The 16,512-nt window shown below is 41.7% G+C and overlaps 1 protein-coding gene across 13 annotated transcripts in view; it reads right to left on the minus strand.

Moving 5' to 3' along the window:
* The window catches only part of GALNT9 (polypeptide N-acetylgalactosaminyltransferase 9), a 586,151-nt gene that overhangs the window by 84,090 nt on the left and 485,549 nt on the right, over nucleotides 1–16,512 (minus strand). For all 13 annotated transcript variants that reach the window (XM_066979038.1, XM_066979037.1, XM_066979045.1 and 10 more), the window contains 2 exons: nucleotides 9,510–9,676; nucleotides 7,178–7,352 (listed from right to left, as the gene is read on the minus strand). In XM_066979038.1, the coding sequence (XP_066835139.1) occupies nucleotides 7,178–7,352; nucleotides 9,510–9,676 (342 nt within the window). The remainder of the gene's footprint in view (nucleotides 1–7,177; nucleotides 7,353–9,509; nucleotides 9,677–16,512) is intronic.

The following is a 16,512-nucleotide window of genomic DNA, read 5'->3' on the forward strand; positions in this document are numbered from 1 at the left end:
CCCAGGAGACATAAGAGCAAACACAAGTTTTATGCTGTGTTACATCCTTATCAGATTGCAACAGAGCTCATGCCAATGGGGAAGTCTGATTTTCAACAACACTAAAAAGAACAGCTTCTTCCAGATTTAAAAAAAAAAAAAAAAAAAAAAGATTAAAACAAGTTAGTAATGAGCTCCTCAGCACACATGATTATATAATTCACCCATTAAATATGTAAAACCACCTGCTGACTTCAAGCAGACTTTTGAAAAGGCACAACATAGGAATAAGCACATGCGGTCTAAGAGAAGAAACCAGATGCATGCCACAGGCCAGAACCTCTGCTGTCCAGCAACTCTGCTTCAATGAACTTCACCACTCCAGGGAAGCTTTGCCAACCTGCATCATCTGAGGAGCAGGCCCAGAATAACTTTCAGTTCATAAGCAGGAGGATTGCACTAGGCATTTGCCAGTAACTTCTTTTTATTTATTTATTTTTTCCTAAATGGCACTTTTTCTGCACTTCTCCAAAACCAAACCCTTTCATAACTGACAGTGTTGGGAAAGTTTCTCTTATGTTCTGCCCCTTCCTAAGTGGGTATCTGAATAACCCACTCTCTAGGTTGTTTTGAGATAAACGTACATTTATTTTTCCTCTCCATTATAGCCATTCAAATTTTTACTCCAATAAAAAATGAACTAACATTAAAAAATCCAACTTCCTTTTTCTCTCCCCCCTCTCCCCCCAAACCAGAATTCCTTTTCCTTCTGCAAAGACTCTTCCTTGAGTCCTAATAAGACATAAATGAACAGCCATATGGTATTCTCTCTTAGACGTTATGGCTCAGTGGGTTTAACACTTTATTTTACTCTGGCTGTACCACTGCCAGGCACCATGAAGTAAAATCTTAACACAGAAACATAAGAAAAAAGGATGTGTAAATCGAAAGCTTATTTTGCATGTGATTTTATATGCTACCTCAGATTTCACTGACAATATACATTTTTCAGATGCAGACAAGGAGATCTACAGATGTACGTAATTCTCCACTGAGGCCAACTGTAGAATATTTCATGCAGAGTTCCTTTCCTGTAAATAAGTTCTCAAAGAGCTAAAAATAAAAAATAAAAAAATACCACTATTAAAAAAAGAAATCCTACTCCCTTCCTCAGTCTCTAAGACGAGGAAGAAATTCCCCATCTGTTCTGCCTGACATCTCTATCAGGGAGGTTTCAGCCCTGCAGCCCCCAGTCAGACTGGAGCAAACACAGGATAAATGCCTGCAGGAGAGTTAAAGATCAGCTGTTAGGCTGCCAAATCTGAATAGCTCTTTTCTGCACCACTGAAAAGCAATGAGGATGCCTCAATGAGCACTCTAGTAGGTTGTTTAGGTAGATGAACAGTTGAAGGTGCTCTTCTTGCATGTCCTGTGTATGTGAGCTGGCGCTGCCCCATGCATCGGAAGGGCCCGCGTGGCGTCTGCTGCATGCTGCCCTCTTTACTCAGACAATGTTAGTTCACTTCTGCTATCTGAAACGTGTCCCATTCAGTTACCACACTGATCCTAAGTGAAGGTAGAGTCTGTGGATGAGGAAAAACCCCTTCAATAAAGACACGTCCTTTCCTTTGCATAATTAAAACTTCCCGAGTCAAACTCGGACTGGTACCAGGGATGCTGCAATGAAGCATGTCCTGGTCCTGACTCCCATTCCCAGGTGTGAATCCTCCAAAGGGGAGGGACTGCACAGGGGAAGGACTACAAACAGCTTCACCCTCACCTTCAGAGCTTCTCTCACTAGAAGGAAAGAATGTCCCAGGCCTTGCCAGGTCCCCGAAGAGCCACGTGAGCTCAGTGTGAGCAGGGAGCTTGAGTGCAGGTACAGTTTGGCTTCTGATCCACCACACGGCAACATGAACAGAGGAACTTTCCTTGGGAACAAAAAGACCTCGTGTCTTTGTCCTACAGAAGTGTAACCACATCTCCATTAAAAAGTAGTTAGGATAACCATAGCCAGTAGAAGATTAGGAGGAAATCAACTTCCTTTTTCATTTACACACTTGCTAGAGAATCCATTGCTTAAGGCCACTATAGCAAATTGCACTACATATTACAGTGTGAAATAGTATCTGCAAAGGGTTATTCATAGACCTGGGATCTTGATCTTTAGCTCTTTTTCTTAGTTCCTTAAAAACCCCATTTTCTATCTTCTTAAAACACTGCCAACTTCAGGGATAATCTATAATGATGGGCTGTGCGTGGCACAGACGGATAGATACTCGGCTTATATTTCAGATCCTCTTTCTCATGTCGGGCTGTCTCTGTCTCTTTGGTATATTGAAAATTTTTGATGAAATCCTCTTACTCCACTGCTTCCTTATTGAAACTCCGCCTTTGTCTGGCAAAATTTTAATTACTACAGCGCTGCATAACTCCATTCAGTGCTTCGATACTACTTCTGTGAGATGTGCAAAAGCAATTCCTAAGCTAGAAAGCAAGTATAATACTCTATCATTATGTCTTCTTTTATGGCTCCTAGCACCCTCTTTATGACTGCTAATATATTGTGTGCCTTTCTCTTACTGAGTCCTGCCCTCCTTCACTCAATGTGTCCTTTTTCTCACCCAGAGAATTAACACCCCATCTCTGCTATCTCTTCTTTCCTGTTCCCAGATAGAAAGTAGGGAAGTTCTCTTCTCCTTGTCATGTTATTCTTTCCCATCTCTCAAAGACAGGAGTCTGCATAATGCTCTATACCTTCTGCAACATAATTACCAGCCAGGATGCAATTGTCTGCGCTCCGTGTTCCTGCGTGGTGCCGAACACAGTGGGCGGACCTCATACAGACGTCAGAACAGGAATGCTGAAATCTTCACAGGAATAAAGGGAAAATCAAACTATACAGGCTTAAATATACCTTCAGACAGGAAAGTACAACTTCTCTGGGAGATATTTTCTGTGAAAACTGTGGTTTTCCAATAAATTGTTACACACTGGCCTCCTTCCATACTCCCACTCACTGGAGCCTTTCTGTAACGCTTCTCCAGGACCTGAGCCTAGACATTCTCCCATTGTTCGTCTCACCAGAAACCATGTTCCCGCTTACCCTTCTCAGCCAAACTTCATTCAAATCCCACTGTACTCCCACCTTTTCCTGCTAAAAGCATATTACCTACAAAATACAGGACACAGAATACAATGAAGCATCAGTGATGACTGAGACTAATGTCTGCGAGTAACGTGATTGATGAGATCTGGTATCCTGCAACCATCCTTCCCGTCAGGTAGATCACACAGCTGGTCTGGTAGAAACTTTTATCCATAGTTCCCCTGTATTTGGCTACTTTTAACAGCTCTCTCCATTATGAATCTTCCTATAACTTATTTGGGATCATGCTATCAGCCTCTCTGTAGAAGTACTGATTTGAACGCTATTCGGTCGCTGTTTCCACAGCTCCTCTGTGAACTTACCATCTCTCAGACCTTTAACCTTCTGTTAAATTTGGCTGAAATAGGAGACTGACAGATGGATGCATTTTCCTCACAGCACAACTGTGCAACATGATTTTCTCTGGAAACTAGAGTTTAAAAAAGATGCAGGCAGAGGAAAAGCACCTCCAACTTTTCCCCATCATACAAGCACAGTACATAGGAAACAAATGGGGACTGAAGACCAGAGAACAGCAATTTCCAAGAGTACTAGAAAAAAAAAATAGTCTTCATGGTTTTTTCTGAGCCAACATGACAGAGGGAGAGCAGATCCTCCTTTACTCTAAGAGTGAAATGAGTGCACATGACAAGCACCAAGGGTTTTAAGTACATCTGTGTGCCACTGTCCTTGCTGAGTCCTGCCAGAAGCAAGGATAAAACAGCTGCAGAATGTCCTGTGGTCTTCTTGGGGCCACCTTCCACCTTGTTCCTTTTCTCCTCTTGGCCATTGGTATTTCCCCTTGCAAGGTCATCTGTCCCACTGCCTTTCTGCCCGCAGGCACCGCAGCCAGGAAAGAGCAGGGATGCTTCTGGCACTGAATATTCATGGCTGTATTCTGAGCACTCCGAGCATTTCATAGCCATTGGTTCTGCTGCGTTGTGGGCTCTAGACCCTGACTTCTATTGACATTAAGTAGCTATTAAAAACAAAAGAGGTTCTGTCACAGGGCAGGTGGAATTTTATATGTGAACTATACAGGAAAATTATCGCATGCTTTTCATTTAAAATTCCATTTGAGAATTAATAGTAACGGCCTCCCTTTTAGCTGGTCCCCTCCACTTCTGCTGTCGCAGTCGCAGCAGCAGTATTAGCTCTCACTACCAAAAGCCTTAAGGGGAACAGGTCAATAGAAAATCTCTGCTCTATGCTAACGCATTTCAACACCTGAGAAGCAAAAAAGGAGCAATTAAGCACAGTAAAATAAATAATTCAATAGTTAATTCGACCTGCCAGGTTGTAGACTTTTCTTTTTTTTAATATCCTACGAGATCGTATTTTAGTTTAGAAGAAGTGTCCCTGGAGAGTTATGTTGTGAGAGCCTGTAAAATGCTACATTGTGTTAAAAGGCAAAAGCTCACCCATAGTGGGGCAACTATTGTTTAAAGAAAAGGTTTTTTTGTTTGTTTGTTGTCGTTGTCAGAATTCTGCATATTTCATGAGAAAGTGATGAGGTCCTTCTCTGATTCCTTATGAATTAATCTGCCAACTGATTAAGCAGGTAAAGCAGGCACAGAGTAGAAGACTAAAATTGCACTGCAGGTACATGACTGTGAGATGGAACACAAACCAAACAGAAAGTTAATGCTCTTTTCCGTGGCAAAAGAATTGGCTGCTTTTTAATTGCCTCACAAATAATCCATAGACAGCTTTGAGTGGGAGTAATCCATGCGGCCTCCGAATACATGGGTGTATTTTGTAAATGGAGGAAAATATTCACGCACTATAAGGCTTTGCAGGAGAACAGAACAGCAGAGCTTTAACAAGCTACTCCCTCACGACTACCAAGATGGTAGAGCTATGGGGCAGGGGCAAGGTAACCTGGTGGGAAAAAAGAAAGCAACCCAGATTGAAAGGCTTCCAGTTCCTCCTCGTAAGAGGAGATGAGATGAAAACTGAAATGACAGGCAAACATGTGAGTCCTGATGGGCAGAGTTAAAACTAGGAGGAAACAGGAGGCATGAGGATGGAGATGGCTGTCAGCAGCCCCAGAGGTTGAAGGGAACAGGGGAAATAGAAGAGAACACACTGAGCTTCTACATGTGACTGAAACAAGGCAATACTTTACATTTCTGGTATACGTTTGCTATTCTCCTCCATCCTCTGCAGCTACTTTAGAAATCAAGTGCTCTCAGAGAGGCTGCACAAACTGGCTCACTAGCATTGTTGAAAGACTAGTTCACTAGACTTGTTGAAAGGAGAGTACACCTGGGAGGATGCAGTAAACACTTTTTAATCTCGGGTATACCCTCATTTACTGAGTAGTCCAGGTTCTTTCTATGCAGATTTCAACTCTTCCTGACATTAATGCAAAATAAACTTTAAAAAAAAATGCCAAAAGTAACCACAAAACCTTTTCCTGCTTACTACACCACTGCCTAGTTTCTCTGGGTAGAGTATATCAGTAACACCTCAATTTAACATCCTTGACAGAATGGGTTACTGTTCTTTACAGAACGGGCAACAAAATTCTCTGCAAAGCTCAAAAAAACTGCAGCGCAGGGCAGAAGAAGCACTGGGAACGTGCTCTCACCAGCACCAGGCTTCAGTGCCTGGTTCTGCCTGGTAGCAGATATTACCCTGAATGAACTTTTGCAATGATTTGAAAGACCCAGATGCCTTAAAAGTAAGTAAATAAATAACTTAGCTCTTAAGCTTCTAGAAAATTACAGTGACAGCTATTATAGACTTTGATGGGGAAAAAGTAGGGTGAATATAAACCAGGTGCCCTACAAGGCTTACTTTATTGCATCTTCAATTTTCAAAAGATATTCATGAACATATAAAAATAAACACTCCACTCCTTTGCAATTAAGTTTCTCTCTGGTTGCAAGTACAGCTATTTTTAGTTTTAATTTGGGGATATCTCCCAGAACTGCAGAGTATAATCAGCTCCATCATAACCCTGCATCATCATTATCAAATACCAGCCTGTCTTTGGAAAATACAAATTTTACATACTGAAGGTCCCAACAGCCCTTTTTCAGCTGACTGTACAAATCAATTCCTTCAGGCCCGAGGTCTAGTAATGCCAAATACTGGCCACTGAGTGGTGCTACAAAGATTTACTCCAACTGTAGATCTGGCCCATTAAGCTCAAATCTGTGCTACCCACAGTCAATGCCTCTCCCTTCCAAAACAAAGAGGATGAGGAAAGGCATGCTAATTTCAAGCCCCATTAAAAATATAGGAAATAATTTAACGTTTCCCTCAAATGTAAATGTAAGAATATTTATGAAGAAGTCAGATTTATATTCAAGTTTCTAAGAAGAAAAGAAAGAAAATGACAAGCAGATAAAATAAAAGTACTTGAAAGCATGCATCTGCCTCGAGCCCTGAGCCTCCTTAATGCTATCTCCATATTTGTCTGCTTTGGAGGCTTTCCATTCATTGTGGTTTAAATTACTTCCCTCTCCACTATGCTGTACTGGAGCAGAGACAAAAACTTTTTTTTTTTTTTTAATGGAACTTGCAGCCATTGGAGAAGATTGTTGACAGTGTTGCAATAATAACAAGTATTCATAGAATCATAGAATAGTTTGGGTTGAAAGGGAGCCGTAAGGATCATCCAGTTCCAACACCCCTGCCATGAGCAGGAACACCTCCCACCAGACCAGGTTGCTCCAAGCCCCATCCAGCCTGGCCTTGAGCACTGCCAGGGATAGGGCAGCCACAGCTTCTGGGGACAGCCTGGGCCAGTGCCTCACCACCCTCACAGAAAGGAATTTTTTCCTTGTATCTAATCTAAATCTACCCTCTTTTAGTTTAAAGCCATTATCGCTTTTCCTATCACTGCGCTCCCTGATAAAGAGACCCTCTCCAAATTACATTATTCAAATATAATTGCTAATGTGGAAACACCAGCCTACAGTTGTCTCATCCATACAGTTCTTCAGCTCCCCAGCTGCTGAGTTAGTCTTTCACAGCCCTTGAGACATAGGGCAAAATGTAATAGCACTTCTCTCCCTGTAGGAATAGCCAAGAACTCACCAGCCTATGTTGAATTCGACATGAGCATCAAAGAACCCGACGACAGGAGAGGTTGCAGCTTTCCAGCCTTGGATTCTGGCTCGAATCAGTCCTTCTCGCTTGTTATTGCGCACTATTTTCACCAGACCTGGGTATCTTTTATTGACATACTGGTCCAGATTAAATTTGAGCTCAACTGCAGGGGAAAAAACAAAAAACATTCATGATAAGAAAACATAGCTTTGTAATGTAATGCATTACTTTGATTTATTCTGCAACAGAAAGGGAAAGAAGTCCTTACATATTCCTAAATCCTTTGTCACTTTCACAGACACAAACCAAGTACCACAGTTGTGGGACAGACCAGTTCCAGGGGTATCAACCCAGAATAATTCTCTGCACATTAGAGAAGATACTGTTAGACTTACAAAGCTTTAATATGGCAGGAAGGATTTGAGTGTTGTTTTGAAGAGATAGTTTGTCTACATATTTTTAAATAATTACTCATCTAATTCTCTGATGATTTTCATTAGGCTGCAACTGGCCCCTGGAGGAGCAATTCTGAACTTATAGCAGAGTAACGTGGGAGTCATTGGTGATTTTTTTTTTTATTTTAGTCTGAATTATGCTATTCAATAAGAGTTTGAAAAATAACCTCGGTGGATTTTGGGTCAAGACCTAATTCAGATCAGAATTAATTTCCCTTAATTCTAAGTTTTCCCTTAAATATAATTAATATTCTACAATACAAGGCTTCTTCCCCATTAAACTAAATGGATCTTGAAGATTTCGAATAGACTTCTCTCTTTTTTCATTTTCAGGCATTCAACCACAGATAGAGCTGAACTCATTCACTCCTTTATTCAGCTTCATTTCAATAGGCTTATAAACAGGCAAATTACTAAAACTGTCTCTGTCTTTTTTTAAAATCAATCTAGTTTGGTAATTCATTTACACTACAACTTATTCATAATGAGGCTTTTACTCAAATATATTTATTAGGAAAACTAGTAGAAGCTTCCACTGCATTAGAAGTCTCATTCTTCTGATCTATATTACACAGTAGAATCATTATCATCCAAATCAAAGACCTGATAAATCTCCAGCTATCTAGAAGAATGACAGAGAAAAGCCATATAAGAGTTCACTGAGAAACAATGAGTCCAATTCTCTTCTGCATTACGCTGACTCAAACACTTTGCAATCTCACGTAATTACTCCATAGGTTACACTGCAGTAACTGAAAGCAGAATTGGACAAAAGCTTTCTTAAAACTGTATATTCTGAGGATTATTTGTGTTTCAGTGATTTGTTCTCTCACCCCTCTTTTCTATTTGGGCATTTCAAAGAAGAATGGCAACTAAAACTGAAAGATTTAAAAAGTTGTTGAGCTGTGGAGGAAATGGTAAAACTGAGCCTTTTTTTTTTTTTTTTAAATAGGACTCGAGAAGCTGGACAGTTCTAGAAGTCTCAAATATAACAAAACGCAACAACATTGCTGGTCATCTGTATCCTAAAGGCAATTCCAACCCATTCCATAAAACATATTGATTGATTGATAGCACCCTACATGCTCACCAGTATTTGGAATTTTGATGGCTGTAACACAAGTGCTATTTTTACGTTAATGAATGACATGACCTGAAAGTTGCATGCGCTTTGTGCTCTTTCTGTTGTTGCATTTTCACAGCCTCATTTATTTCCTATCAATAAAAAATTTAAAAAAAAAAAACCACTCAAAATCTGACATTACAACACATGTAAATGTGAAGGAGCAAACTGTGCTTTCACATAAAAGAAACTATCTTCAAGGAGAATCTGTAACCCCACTTTTCTTTGGAAACAAAATTTAAACTTTTGGTCTATTAATGATGGTATTCCTCTGGATCTGAAAACTTGGAGAAAAGTGTCATTTCTATACTGAGATTGCCTATACAAATGCCATTCATTCTGTGAGGATTCCAATGAAATCAGCAGGGTTTATCCACATAATATTTATTTCTTATATAAATAGTTAATATTTACTGACACATTTGTGCAAGTGGCTCAATGAACCATCTCATCATCAAACACAAGCTCTTCTAAATTCTACTGACTTCAGGGTAAGTACGTTAATTTACACCAACTTAAGATCTGGTTATTATCCAAAAACCAGCGGTTGCATGTATGAGTTTCCTCCTCTGGCTGTGTTTAAACACAGAGTGATTCACTGCTGTTTCATCCCAATGTTAAAAAAAAAAAAAAAAAGAAGGATGCATGTGAGCTAGAAGTGACCAAACTCCTTTTGATTTATATTTCACGTCCATTAGTGACACAGGGTATAGAACTTAGAGGAAAAGTTACGCATGTTCACCATTGTCACTGTTGTCATCCACCAGAATGATCTCCTTCAGCAAGTGCGAGGGGGTGTGATTCACAACGCTGTGCACAGAGCGCAGGATGACAGACAGTGCCTCGTTGACAAAGATAAAGACCACGGAGATCTGGGGCAGGTCATCTGGGTAGGTCATCTGCTTGCACCTGAAAAGAAAAAAAAAAAAAAAGAATTAAAACCCAAGCAGCCAGTGGGAGGCAAAAAAAACTGAAGAATATCCTCTTATCCTCCACTGCTCTCCAGCATATAGGCACTTGGAGACTTTCTTCGTTCTAACCGCAAAAGAAGATGGGGTAAAAGCTGAAAAGAAGCAACATAGCTAGGAGCAGCAAAGTTTCCATCAACCAAGTGAAAAGTGAAGTGTATGTGTACACACACACATTTTTAAGGATCTCTATTCTGGAAGGTTAAAAGCATCTCTTGAAAAACAAAGGAGTATTAATGACTTTGCTCAAGAACATCCTGAAGAGGGCCCACAACACTATAGCTTGCCTGTGCTCCAAGGGCACCCATTAGAAAGTCTCCTGCTAACTTGTAATTAGACCTTGTACTTTTAAAACTAAGACCTACTCAAGCAAACTTTGCCTTTGCCCAGACAAAGAGCACCTGCCTCCTTCCTGATCCTGTAGCCTGTGCAGCGGTAACAAACGCACAGAGCTTGTTGAACAGACGTGCACCTCCTGAAACATTTGCAAAATGAATCTGCTCCATCTACGATATCATCTTGGTATGCAGCTACTTCCCACTTATGCACGTTACTGAAGACCATGCTGAGAGGAAAAACTGAGGCCTGGAGAAGGGAGCTGGTAAAGTCACACAGCTCAGCGCAGAATCTCTGCTTCCCGAGCCCCCCAGTCCATGCCCCACGTATCACCACACTGCCTTATCCCAGTCCATGCCCCACGTATCACCGTATCACCTTATCCCAGTCCATGCCCCATGTATCACCATATCACCTTATCCCAGTCCATGCCCCACGTACCACCACACTGCCTTATTGCAGTGGAATTCTCTCCCACTAGCAGAGAGGCTAACTTATTAAAAAATTACCTACATGTTCTCACAGTCAAAAGCCATTCCAAATTACCATAGAAATTACTGAACCTGCTCTCTAAAATACTGCTAATTGTGTTACAGGGAATGATTTTTCCTGCTGTTATCAAACTTTCTGACCTCCTGCTCATTACCTTGGCATAACAATCATACTTCTCTCCACTACCAGCAGTCAGAAGGGTGGAGAGGGTGACAACCGCTTGACTGTTGGGTAACCTTTGGAAATCAGTTATGAATTCTAGTAAAGTGTGATTATTTGTAATTCCTTCTCATCCCAGCACCATTTGCACAGAGACGTGAGTACCTGTCATCGATTACAGCGTTCCCATAGCTGCTTACCAACGGCTTGCTGGTGGCCTGTACCACACAGAGGACCACCGTGTAAAACTCCTGGCTGAACTGCATTCTTACACAATCTAAAAATACACCTGGAAGAAGGACAAAGATTTACAGGAGGTGTGAATGCTCCTTTTTGAATTTCTTTTTGAACGTGATTTTCCTCTTGACCACACCAACATATCAAAGAAGTCCATTAAGAATACTTCAGGAACATGAAAGAGCCATCAGCTAAAAGCATGGACCTTGACAGATTTCCCCTGATGAGGGACATCTTTGATCTGACTGCAATTTGCTTCAGAGCCTCACTTCTATCAGCAGGACATAGCAAATTGCATGGCAGTAAATCAGGCTGGTAACCAAGGAGCGGGTGAGCTGCCAGTGGAAGCGAGGCAGAGGACAGAGCTCAGCCCAGGCCAAGCATCCTGGTGGCATCCTGCGTGTGGGCTCGAAGCCGGCAGGGAAGAAGGGAAGCAAAGAAACCATGCAGCTGAAGTCTGGGGAAGGCAGGGAAGCTGTGAGGAGGAGGAGGTGGAAGTGCAGTGAGATTGAGAGGGCAGCCAAAGCAGCACTTGGAGAGAAGAGGGATGAGCAGAGGGAAGGTAAGATGAACACAAAACATCAGAGGCAGAGAGGCATGTGCAGAAGGACTGAAGTATTCTGCCTAGGAAAAGACTGGGAACCACTGAAATAGCACAAGACCTCAGTGGTTCAGGCTGGGCTTCCTTTGTCTTCAGACCAAGACATTTTTGCTGAATCTTTCTGGAGTAAGAAGTATCTGTTTTCCTAGTAAGCGGACTGGAAGACCTGGTGTGAATCCCCCGGCCATGCTGGTTACTTTTGCTACAAGGCTGTTTTGAGTTTGTTCTCTCTCCTGGGCGAAGTCACTCCTATCATTTCTCATGGCAGCCTTCCTTCTGTCTGTTCTCCCCTTCCTCTGTTAGCAGGACGTAGCTGAAACACTGCATCATGTTTTATTTGGAGTGCTCCAACCATCACATATTTGAGTATCTCGGGTAACGCAGCTACAGCAAGAACATCCAGATGGGCCAAGGCAAACCTCAGGATTTAGCAGTGGATTAAAAGCTGTCATAGTTTATTACAGCAAGGATGAAGAACAGCAAAAGGAACTATTCCCCTGAGTAAACTTTTCAATCTGCAGCAGTGATTCAGGAGTTCATTTCCTGAAGACTTCAGCCAACCTTGAACTCCCAACTCCTAAAGTCACTTCAGAAAATGAGACGGATGTGCTGAGGCAGTCAGCAGAAAGTACTGGTCTCCTAACAAACACTTTTTATGATGTCTGAGACCACCAGCAATCCCAGTCAGAGGCCTTTCCTTAAAAATCACTGGGTGCTTAAGTGCTTTGCTGGATTGCTGCCCAAGCTCTTCCCAATGTATTCGGTAATTAGATCCCAGCCACAGCAATTTACAGTTAATACTTCCTTAATTCCAAGAAACTCTAACCAGCAGCTGACACTCGGAGCCAAACAGTGCCATTAGCAGGTCACACGCAGAGACGCTCTAGCACCGACGCGCAGCCGTGCCCGCCGTGCCCTCACAGCGCCTCTGCAGCTTCGCTCTGGCTGGGTGCTAACAACTGACATTGCAACGGAGAAGCCAGTCCCTCGTGCCTGCGTGCAGAGCTGAGAAAGTCAGGGTGTCAGGAGGAGGTGTGAAGTCAAGAAAAAAGTCATTCCGGAGATGTCCTGGGTGAAATGGGGGTGTTTAAGGCAGTGCCTCGAGGGGAGCCAGGGCTTGGCTGCCCCGCTCGGGGAGCCCACGGCTGCACCACCCAGCCCAGCACCCTGCCAGGGAAGGGAGCGGGTGCTGCCTGCTCTTTATTTCTCTGTACTAGGCCTGACCACGTTATGAACTGTGGCTGCTGAATGAGGGAGGACAATTACAGTATTGAAAGCCGAATTAACATCTGTCTAACGCTATTGATCTGGGGGAGAACTTAAGCATAAATTTAACGTATGTGTATCAGTTAACAGTGGTCTAAGTTGGCCAGGCGTGGATCATGTTTAATATTACTGTGATCTTAAATTACTATTGCAAGCTGTCTCGGTGCACATGAGCAAAGGACTTCAGAGCTGCACAAGGAGCAGTGTCTCTCCAGGGCAGATGTCCATGCTGTAGAGAAACACACCACTGCATAGGTTTAGGACTGGAGGTTCCAAGAAAAGGCTGATGATGCCACAGCTAATCATTTCCATGGACCAGCCGAGGATGGATTAGACCTGATATGTGAAAAAGCCCTTCAGGCACCTTTCGTACAACACACTAAGCATTAAACCAGAGACATCCTGCGGTTGTCTTGGGAAGAGTCTTTGAGAGTTCTTGCTCTACATTGTCTACTGCAGAGCCTGGCTAGAAACCCAGAGGTATTTCCTTTGCACATGACAGAGAGCTTGATGTCAGATAATTTTCCTCTACCCTGGAGAAGATTTTCACTCATTCTTTCCCTTGCATTGAACCAGTTCCTTAAATGAACATTTTTGAGCCAGCCCCCTGAGCCCAACCGTGAGCACTGTCTATGCACGCACAAGAGCAAAGAGTACAAGAGTGAAGGCTTCAGTTGGCAGAACAGAACCTTGGAAAAAAATCAGGTACTAACACAGAAAAGGTCACAGATTAGAAACTGGGACAATGAGAAAACAAAAGCTTTTCAGCTGAACATCAGCCTGCTTATGACAGCTCTGTGAGCTTGTAGGTAGAAAAGGAAAAGAAAATTCATTTTCTTTAAACCTTCATTCCACAACTGTTGTATTTCTTCTACTTGCATCCAATCCAACAGAAAAACGTGACCTCTCTTTATCAGCAGGTCTTACAGTCTGCTCGAGTTGCACTATTTTTTGTAAACAGCTGATACTACTGCTGTGCTGGTAGTTCAGGGGATTACCAAGGAAAGGAAATATTTCCTTCTCTCTTTCTCCTGCTTTCTCTCTTTTCCGCATATGTGCTAATATCAAAAATGAGTTTTGCTTGTAGACCTTAATATACTGAGTTCAGAAATGGATTAGGCAATACATTTAGAGATTTCTGACAGCTTTACCTTTCAGGAAAAAATGCAAACAAAACTAAAGCTGCATCATGAATCTTAAAGTATTTAATACAAGACATGTTTTTCCAATGAACCACTGGAATGGAGAGGACTGTGGGTTTCCCTCCTTCACAAACTTGACTGGCATGCAGAACTTCCTCTGCAGTCCCAGCACAAAAGAGCCCCAACATGCTCCATGCCTTGAAAGCTGCAGAATGGTCTGTGTTCGCGTTTTAAAGGCACAGCAGGGGAAGAAGAAGGAAGGAAGTTTCTTTTTTTTTTTTTCTCCAGAAATCTGCTGAGCTTTTGCAGCTAATGCTAGATGTATTAGCAACTTTCCAGATGCAGAAATAAGCTATCATTACTTTTTTTGTTCTGCACTGGCGAAACAGTGAAAATGTGACAAATTACAAATATCTCCTTTCCCAGCATGAGACCGAAGTGCTGACCAGTCCATGGCAAAAAGCAATGACAGGCTACAAAAGTGATTAGCTTCATGGATCGTGAATCTGTCAGGCAGAGGGCTCCAACTCCTTCCTAATTAATTCTCCTTCTCAACAGAAGGCGTTAACTGTGCAACGACATAACACTCTTTTTCTATTGAGGATGGATTTTTCTCCCCTATCTGAAAGGAAAAAAAAGAATCAGTAAATGGTTGAGTTCGAGACTAGCTCTTTCTTTCTCTTCCTGTTTTGCAGCTCAAGGATGGCATTCTGTAAGAATCAAGTAATGAAAAGACAACGAACAAGAGAGCACAGAGCGCTGATACTCTGCATATCTCGAGAGAAGAGGACCACTGTATTTACAAGTCAGGTAAAAGGAGAAGCACATTGGCTTTCAGAAAAGCCTCAAAAATCTGGTCAGGTGATACCTTTTCACTATGGCTATGCCCTCTTAGTGTTCCCTTTACAGAATGGCCCTCACTTTGATTTATCATACAGAAGAAAAATCAACTTCTCCTTCTTCCTGAATTTATTTGGGAAAGTGCAGATACAAGATACGATGCAATCCTGCTTGGTGCTGTGAGCTTGTTAGTCTAGGCAGCTCCATAAAGCCGTCAACACTGATGAACAAAGGGTTTGGGAAGAGAATGTTTTTCCTCCCTTGAGTGACAGCTAAATAAATTGAGATAGTTTTCTCTCCACCTCTGCAAGCACTATGACACTCCTGTCAGTATTTGGACATTTGGCATTAACAGACTTCCCGTATCCATCAATTTTTAGGGTCCTCCTTAACCATTCTTCAGTACAAACTATGTCTTTTCCTCATCCCACAGTATTTCAGAGCTTCATATTAAAAGGCAGTCAAGGCAAGTCAATTAAAATAGTCTGTCTGGTCCACAGTGATATCAATGGTCATTTTCAGGGTAACAATAAACAGAGATCTTAAATCTACTCTGTGCTCCAAGAATTCCCAGCAGCTCTTTTCTCATGCCTCCTTGATGCATTTTTCCTCATTCTGCACCCAAAAGGCTAACAAAAAAATTACCCACATTCATCAGGAAAAAAACTTCAGGCTGAACCCTTGCTTCTGTGCTAATCTCAAACACTTCCTGTGTCAACGAATTGCTTCCCTTAATATTCATTAGAAACAAATCATGGGAAAAAAAAGTAACATCATATTTTCTATTGCTTGTACGCTAGTTCTTACCAACCACTCTCTGAAGCTCACTTGTCTTTTCTGTGGTGGGAACTGATTTGTCCAGACCAATCGCAGCTTTACAGTAACTCGTGCACAACTTTAACAAAAAGTGTTTTAACAGGTATCAGGTTCCTAAACGTAACCCGAGAGAAGCCTTGAGAACTGCCAATAAATGACTGATGGGCAAATCTATATGAACAGTTACCGAATGCAGCATGAAGATGGCCCCACTTACAGAGACTCCTAACCCTTACATTCAGGATTGTTAGACTCCTCAAAAGTAGCTGCCACATGCATAAAGTAAGAGTCCCTGTATTTCAGTGAGATATTTCTGGCTTTCCCCATGCAAATAATGCCATAAACATGCCATCATGTCTAATAATCATATCAATTTATACACACAAACACGCTAAAACTAGTTTCAATGGGTTTTAAAACAAGCACTCTTATTGACGCAAAAATGGCTAAACTCTCACGGTCACATCCTTCTGTTGTATTTTCCTTTTTTTTTTTTTTTTTGGTAACTTAACTTGAGTCACTAATATGTTTTGAAATACCATCTGTAAGAAATTTCCAGTCTATCCCCCAGTGTGCCCATTCAGATCTGCCCGTGGCTGGATGCACACTGCATCACAAAGCATTAGCCTGATTGGAAATTAATGGAGAAGCTGAAATCTGCTTTCAAATGTTCTTCAGAAATCCCCAGAGAAAATGTATCGCCCATGTGACTTTATTTTTAATGGTACTAGTCTTGCATTTAAGAAAGATCCCAACTAAATTTCAAGCAACATGTATTCTGCTTAATTTTAGGTGATTTATTAGACATTAATAGCTTGTTTAGCTTTGTCAAGTGGTACTCAAGATTTCTGAAAGATTCTGGCCCTTGTTCCAACTGGATTTATTTTA

The sequence above is a fragment of the Anser cygnoides genome, chromosome 17 (assembly GCF_040182565.1).
Source record: "Anser cygnoides isolate HZ-2024a breed goose chromosome 17, Taihu_goose_T2T_genome, whole genome shotgun sequence".
Classification (NCBI taxonomy): domain Eukaryota; kingdom Metazoa; phylum Chordata; class Aves; order Anseriformes; family Anatidae; genus Anser; species Anser cygnoides.